This window comes from Trachemys scripta, chromosome 22, assembly GCF_013100865.1.
Source record: "Trachemys scripta elegans isolate TJP31775 chromosome 22, CAS_Tse_1.0, whole genome shotgun sequence".
Classification (NCBI taxonomy): Eukaryota; Metazoa; Chordata; order Testudines; family Emydidae; genus Trachemys; species Trachemys scripta.
Genome location: NC_048319.1, coordinates 6,390,536 through 6,397,638, shown reverse-complemented (window position 1 = coordinate 6,397,638; position 7,103 = coordinate 6,390,536). Strand labels below are relative to the sequence as shown.

Sequence of the window (7,103 nt, the reverse complement as noted above, 5' to 3'; positions counted from 1 at the left end):
GAGAGCGTTAAATCCCGGCGAGATGATATTTTTGCCATGTTATTAATACCAGGAAAAACCCTTTTTTCTGGCTTTTTTCCCCCCCCCCCCCCCAATCTCCTTCGCTCGCTATTTTGGGTAGAAAAGTCCAAATCCAGGCAGATTTGAGGGTTTTTCCTGGTACAAATAACATGCCAAAAATATCATCTCGCCGGGATCTGCCTGCAGCTTCTCCCGCCTGGACCGCGGCAGGGTTTATAGTGCTACACGCAGCAGCCATTAAAAGAAAATCTAGCTTCTCCAGCCGCAGTGCAATGACTCCCCTGTTGAATGCTTAGGGACCAGGGCTTCCTTCCCAGTCCGGGAGCCGGCCAGAGAGAAGAAAGCCATTCCAACAGAGCTTGGCCTGCTCACCCCCCGGCCTCTTCAAAGCTCTGACACAAGAAAGCGGCGCACTCCGGAGTCACACGACACGAGGGAGAAACCAGGCAGCCTGGGGAGAAGTGACAGGGCTTAACTAGAGCATCACGCCCGGTACTGAAGAGTGGCCAGGGTTAAAAGGGATGGGACGGGTCAGTTGAGAGCTGGCGGGATACAGGGCCTTTTGACCGGGTCGCCGGTTCGAAGTCAGCCAGAGGGCAGCAGCGGCGGAGAATCCCAGCACGCGATGGTGACGCTAGAAGAAGCGGATCACCTTCGGCTTGTTCCAAACGGACGCCTGTAGCCATCACAGCCCATAGCAGCCACCCGCTGGGCGCTCGGGACAACGGGGTTTTGGGATCCTTCTCTGAGCTTATTGAGAGCAGGGCGGGCGACCCGGCTCAGCGAGACGTGCGTTGGGTGGACTCTTCCTTGGCCGGACCATTCAGCCGCTTGTCCTTTTTATTAACGAGACTCCTTATTGAGCATTAAGTTAACGACGCGCTCTTTATGCCAGCAGCTAGCGGCATGCGATAAAGCAAAATAAAATAGGGCTTGTGCTGGTTGGCAGAGGCAGCGGGCTGGGCGGGGGGTTGGGGGGGGAAGCAGGCAGGGGGCCCGGGGCATTAGGTTGCCTGCTGGGGGGGCGGGGTGGGAACAGGGACAAGACCCAGACTAAAGCTCCACTTGCAGCGACGAGCCAGCCATGCAAAGGAGAGGTCCCATCTCCCCGCAGCACCGATAACCTGCGGCCTTCGGCGCGGGCAGCTCCCATTTCTCACACAAGGGCCATTGGCTGTCAGAGCGCAGACTTACGGGCCCTCGTTAAAAGTGCAGACAGCACGCTGGCAGGCGGCCAGCGGCACCTGGAATCGGCAGTAAATACTGCTGTCTGCGCGGCGCTGCGAGCGAGCAGCCAGATGAAATGGGGGGGCGGGGGCGCACGGAGAGCAGAGCTGTGTCCGTTTCCCTTCGGCTCTCAGTCTCCTACTCCGGGCGGGGGGGGGGGGGGGCGCACGAGTCCACCGGGCTGGGGGGACGAGGCGGAAGGGATGTGCCTGGTGAAGGCACACGCTGCTAGACTCCTGTGTAGCCTCTTTAAAAATAGATGAGAAGAAACCTTCTGTCTCAGAGCAGCTGGTAACCCAGTGTGCAGTGCAGCGGCGGGGGAGGGGGAGAAAATCCTGACGGCTGGAGTCCCCTCCCCACACCCACCTCTGCTCCCGCGCGGGCTCCCTGATACAGAAGCCGTGTGGCCACTGCGGGTGGCAGGGCAGATCTGGCAGCAATGGGAGAAGATCCAACACTTGGCCCTTCCTGGGCATCACAGGGCCTCAGGCCACTTGCCAGGTCCCCAGGCAGCCCCGGCGTAGTCGCTCAACGGAGCTCACCAAGAGGCTGGTCACGAATTATCTGGCAGCTTCCACCCCGGCTCGCAGAGCCCAGTTCTCACCCGTCTTCCATTCATTGGCTGAGCGCCCAAGGGCTGCCTGGCTTAGCTCAGGGGTCCCACGGCACCAGGTCCCCGGACTGGACAAGCGGGACGGCAGCGAATGTCAAAGCCCGCCTCCCACAAGTGCTTGAGCGCGCAGGCCTGAAGCCCATCTTCCCCGCATGCTCACTGGGCTTCCCCAGCACTGGGCAAAGGCTCACAGGAAGCCCCTGCCGCAGGGGCGCACGAAGACCACCTCTGTTGGCCAGAACTATCCCCGTATCGCAGGGGGGAGGCGACACTGAGGGACCACCCCAAGGGCACTAGGCAAGTCAGTAGCAGAGCTGGAAATGGAATCCTCCACTCTAACTCCGCGATAGCGGCTCTTGTCTTTTTCCATAGTGGGGGGCTGCCCCCCCCATCCCATGTAACATGGGAAAGACAGGGTGGAACCCACGCCCCAAGCTGTGTTTTGCATAAGGAGAAAAGCGACAGAGTTGGGTTTATCTGGGATGGGGATGGGCTACGAAGCAGGAAGGGTGAGCCCACCAGGGGCTACCACAGACAGCTGGCAGGAAGACCAGGCCTGCCAGAGACTCACCTGTTTGTGCATTTCGATGTTCAGGCCGTAGGACATTTCATAGTACTGCAAGGGAAAGAACACGCCGTCTCTAAGGGAGATGCAAGGCTAACGGGCAAACCACCCACTGCAAAGTCCTCTCCAGCACAGGCGTGCGAGGTCAGCCTGACCCCGAATTCCTGCATTATCGGGACCTGCTGGGATCAGAAGATACTGCCCCAAATCTCTCTGCCAGGAGCAGGGCGAGCTCTCCCACGCACCCCACCCAATGGAACAGAGAAACAATACAGCAACCAGGACGGTCGTCTTCAGACACAGGCCCCACGTTCTAGGCAATTTCTCTTCCAGCAGAGAGGAGAGAGATGGAAAAGGGAAACTAACGAGCAGATTCCAACCCCTTCCCCTCCCAACTCCAGGAATAAGAGCAGAGATGGGGCTGTACCTGCCTGTCAATTCCCTCCCCTCCCCACACAGCGTGGGGCCCAGTAAATCATCAGACCAGCACTCCCTCCCACCCTCTCCGGCAGCAATAACATGGCGCTGAAAGCCACCAAGGCAGAGCTCAGCTGCACTCATCTCATGAGTGAGCTCACCCAGCCAGATCTCTAGGGGCAGACGCAGCAGCCCAAATATAAACCGGGAGCCAAGGAAACCCAACCCGGTCGGTCTTTCGCTCGCTCCGAACGCTGGGAAAGGGGAGCGCCACCCCGCACCCCACTCACCATGACATAATGTCGCTGGATTTCGGTTTTTTCTGTTGCCAGTTTTTCACATTCTAACTTCAAGCTGTAAAAATAAAGCGCGAGAGAGAGACCCCCATCCACCGCCCCCCACCAAGAGAACAAGGATTAGTCGGCGGCACAGAAGCATAAAGCCTGCATTTAAGACTCATGCAAAACTTTGGTCTGCCAACCCCTAGCCCAGAAAAAGAGCCACTGGGCAGCATCCATTCAGTCCCATCTGCCAAGAGGTAGGGAACTGGAAAAGGGGGGGGGGGGGGGGGGGGGGGATTCAGGCAGGCGCACAGGAAGGTGTGTGTGTCATGGGCTTCCGTGCTCCAAGGAAACAGGTTGCAGGAAGTTTGAATGTTCCCTCATCTGCTTTCCAAATGTAGCGAGCTACAGAGCAGGGGCGGGGGAAGGGGGTGCATTTAGGGTTTGCTTAGACTGGCAAGAGAACAGGCAGGAATCTGGACCCAGATTCCCAGACACGCAGGGGGAAAGCCCAGGCCCTCGTTGGGATAGAGCCGACAGCACAGGAGCGGAGCAGCGCTGCCCAAGAAGAGCGTTTCAAGGAACCGAGGTGGCTTCTTACACTCTTGCTGCACGTATGGCTCAGTGCCCGTGCCGGCGTGGCGTGCCACTTCCCGCCCACCTAGACCCAATGCCCACCGTGGAGATAGAGGAGCGTTTTGTTGCCAGCCCAGTTAAAGTGGCACCGCTTCTCGCTGGCGCGGTGGGGCTTGGCAGCGCGTTACCTGTGGTATTGGTTTTGCAGGAACTGGAATTCCTCCTTGATCCGGTCCAAGGTCTCCGGGTAGGTCAGTTTCAGGGACTGAGGGGTCGTGGAAACCGTGCTGGCAGCTGCCGAAGCCACGGCGGGTGCCTGGAGATGAGCCTACGGCGGAGGGCATGGAAGGAAGAGGGCAGTCACCGCAACATGGCCGTGCTATTCACGCAGCCTGCAAGAACCAGGCTCTTGGGAGGGGGGACAACGACTGCAGAAGCCCCAGTCCCAATTCCTGGTGCCACCAGCCCCACACCTGGCTCTGTCACAAGGGAGAGACAGACAGCAGGCACTCGCGGGAAGGGGACAGCTGAGGGAGAATGGACACAAAGGAAATCAGCTCCTCGAAGGGCGAGCCTTTGCCACCTTTGGTCCCAGCTTGACAGCCAGGGTTTAACAGCCAAGCTGGAGAACACCAGCACTAAGACGAACGCAGGACGTACCGTCGGAGGGCTATAAAACCAAGCTCCGGCTAAGCGCTCGCGCGTACGCAGAAGTTGTGCCAGTTTTTAAGCTGATTTAGCTAAATCAGCGCAACCCTCCTGTGTAAACCCTGGTCATTCAATTTATCTTAGATCCTCTTCCTAAGAGAAACCGGAATAAGAGTGTCCACACCGCCTTTCGCACCGGTTTAAATTCACACTTTAAGCTATACCAGCGAGGGACTCTCACGCAAAGGCAGAAGCACAGATACTTGCAACAACCGCTTCCTCCCTCTCCTAGGTGGGGCAATCCAGACAGAGCGGCCTGCAGGGATGCGGGTCAAGGAACAGCCCAATGGTGCTCCACACAGGGCCGTGGGAACGGAGTCTAACCGGGACACTCACCGGGGGGCGGTTTTGCGGGAACATCTTTGGAGCGAAGCAGGCCTGCAATCCCAGCCTTATCTCACTCCACCACGGTCACGGGATCCTCTCTCAGGGCCCAGGCCCAAGGAAGCCGGCCAGCTCCAGCACGGCTACGGACTCTGAAAGAGAGACAGGGACAGTCATGTTCCAGCCAAGGAAACTCAAAGGAGGAGAATCCTCTTCGTTCCTTCCCTGCCAAACCCACGCTACCACCAGTCCTACTACAGCCGGCCACAGAGCCATTGCGTCTCATCTTCCCCCATCCCGTGGGAGGAGAAGGTGAGATCCAACCAAGAAATGCTTCTTAAATTTCAACAGGAAGGTCTCTGCCTTACACACCCCTTCTTCATGCATCCCAGTACAACAGTGCCCTCAACCAGAGGTGCCTTCCTCAGCCCCCAACAAATATCTCACCCATAGTTTGAATCTAGGCCCCATTGGCCCACTCTTCAACACGCCCACACTCATTCAGCCACCAACTCTCAGGCTTCAGCTCACCCATATCTAAATTCCAACTCCACCAACTCAGACGGTCCTCGCCCAGCTCTGTCATTAAGAACCCACCTGCCACCCTGCACCCCAAGCACCTGGCTGGCCCCCATCACTGAAGTAGCTAGGCCCAACGGGAACGGCTCCCGTGGTTCCCTATGCATCCCCTATGTCCCATCTATGCACCTCGCCTGCAAGCGCCTCTGCCAGCCCCGCGCAGGGGAGGAACTCAACCCTCTTTATGTGGGTAAGGTCCTTGACGCGGACCGCAGGGCACCCCCCAGCAACGCCTCTCCCTAGCCCAGATCCACGCACCACCGCCACGCGCACATGTCCATGCACGGCCACGGGCAGGCAAGGAATACACCCCCCATCCTTGCAGGATCCCCTGCTCCGCAAAAACCCAGCAACCCCAGCCAGTGATGCCCCAGGCATCCCCCCCTCCACGGCTACCCTAGACGATAGCCCCCACTTACGGCCACCCCAGAAAAAGCTCTTCACCAAACATCCTGCCCCCGCCTTGCACCCCAGAAAGCTCACTGGCGAGCCAGCAAGCACCCCCTCCCTTGCACCTCCAAAGAGTGGCCCCCCAGCTGCTCCCGCCCCCAAGTGCCCCCAACTCTGTCTCCTGAGAACGTGCCCCAACTGCCCCCATCCTTTGCCCCCCCCCAGCAAGTGCCCCCACTCACCAGCTCCCCCCCACCTCCATCCAAACAATGGGCCCTGCCCCTCCGCAGCAGGTAGAGCCCGGCGGGCAGGGAGCGGCCCCCGCCGCCCAGCTCCAGCTCCCGCCCCCGGGGGACTCACCGGGCGGCTGCACCCAGCGCGGAGGGGGCGGCCGGAGTCGGGGGGCTGCCCGCGCGCTCGCTCCCGGCCGGCCTCGGCCCCCGCCCGCTCCGCCGCGGCGGCAGCAGCAGCAGCTTTGCGGGGGGAGCGCGCGATCAATGAACTAGCGCCAGCTCCACGTGGGGCCTGGCTCGTGCGGGCAATCGCCGAGCCGGCTGGCCAATGGGAGCGCGGCGGGAGCGGCCCGCCCCCACGTGGGGCACGGCCTGGCTGCCGCCGATTGGGCGGCCGGGACCTGCCGCCAGTAGGATGTGTCAATCTGTGGAACGCGATGTAGCAGAGAGGAAGGTTAACCCTTAAAGGGACAGAAGGGAGCGTCCAGATAGGGAGAGAAAGAGATGGGTGTGTGTGTGTTAGGGTGACCAAGTGTGAAAAATCGGGACTGGGTTGTGGGGTAATAGGAGCCTATATAAAAAAAAGCCCCAAATATCGGGACTGTCCCTATAAAATCGGGACATCTGGTCACCCTTGTGTGTGTGTGTGTGTGTGTGTGTGTAAGTAAGCGTGTGTAAGCACGATTGCATGTGCAACAGTAATTGGTTGGCTGAACAGCAGCGTGCTGTAGAAGGGAGTTGTGTGCGGAAGGAATCTGGCCTGTGTTGTGTGGAAGCTAACGTGTCAAGTGACTGATTTGGGTTGTGTAGGTGCATTGTGCATATGCTAATCATTGACACTGGGTGCAAGCGTTTGGGCTGTATGAATGACAGACAAAGATGAGAGAAGGACCGTGAGAATCCACGTGGAGGTGATTTTCGGAGCTGCATGGGTGGTGGCTGCATTTTGGGGACAAGACGTGATGTGCGGCGTGTGTATGTCATAACACAAATGAGTTGTGTGCCCGTGGGTTTTGTCTCTGAGTGAGCGATGAGCCAGCAGGAGGTGTGTGGAGTAGAAAGGTTAAAGCAAGTGTATTGTGGGTCAGGCTGCTTAGCTGTGTGTGAGGTTATACAATATTACCAACCCCGAGCTCTCAGTCAGGCCCTCCAAAAATCACGAGACTGGC

The 7,103-nt window shown here is 58.8% G+C and overlaps 1 protein-coding gene across 1 annotated transcript in view; it reads right to left on the bottom strand.

The window, feature by feature from the left end:
- The window catches only part of LOC117868911 (transducin-like enhancer protein 1), a 23,583-nt gene extending 17,382 nt beyond the window's left edge, over positions 1–6,201 (bottom strand). Inside the window, exons 1-5 of the mRNA XM_034755293.1 lie at positions 6,062–6,201; positions 4,745–4,884; positions 3,889–4,028; positions 3,134–3,197; positions 2,433–2,477 (exon numbers count right to left, since the gene is read on the bottom strand). Coding sequence (XP_034611184.1) covers positions 2,433–2,477; positions 3,134–3,197; positions 3,889–4,028; positions 4,745–4,768 — 273 coding nt within the window. The 5' untranslated portion in view covers positions 4,769–4,884; positions 6,062–6,201. The remainder of the gene's footprint in view (positions 1–2,432; positions 2,478–3,133; positions 3,198–3,888; positions 4,029–4,744; positions 4,885–6,061) is intronic.
- Positions 6,202–7,103: the final 902 nt, after the last annotated feature.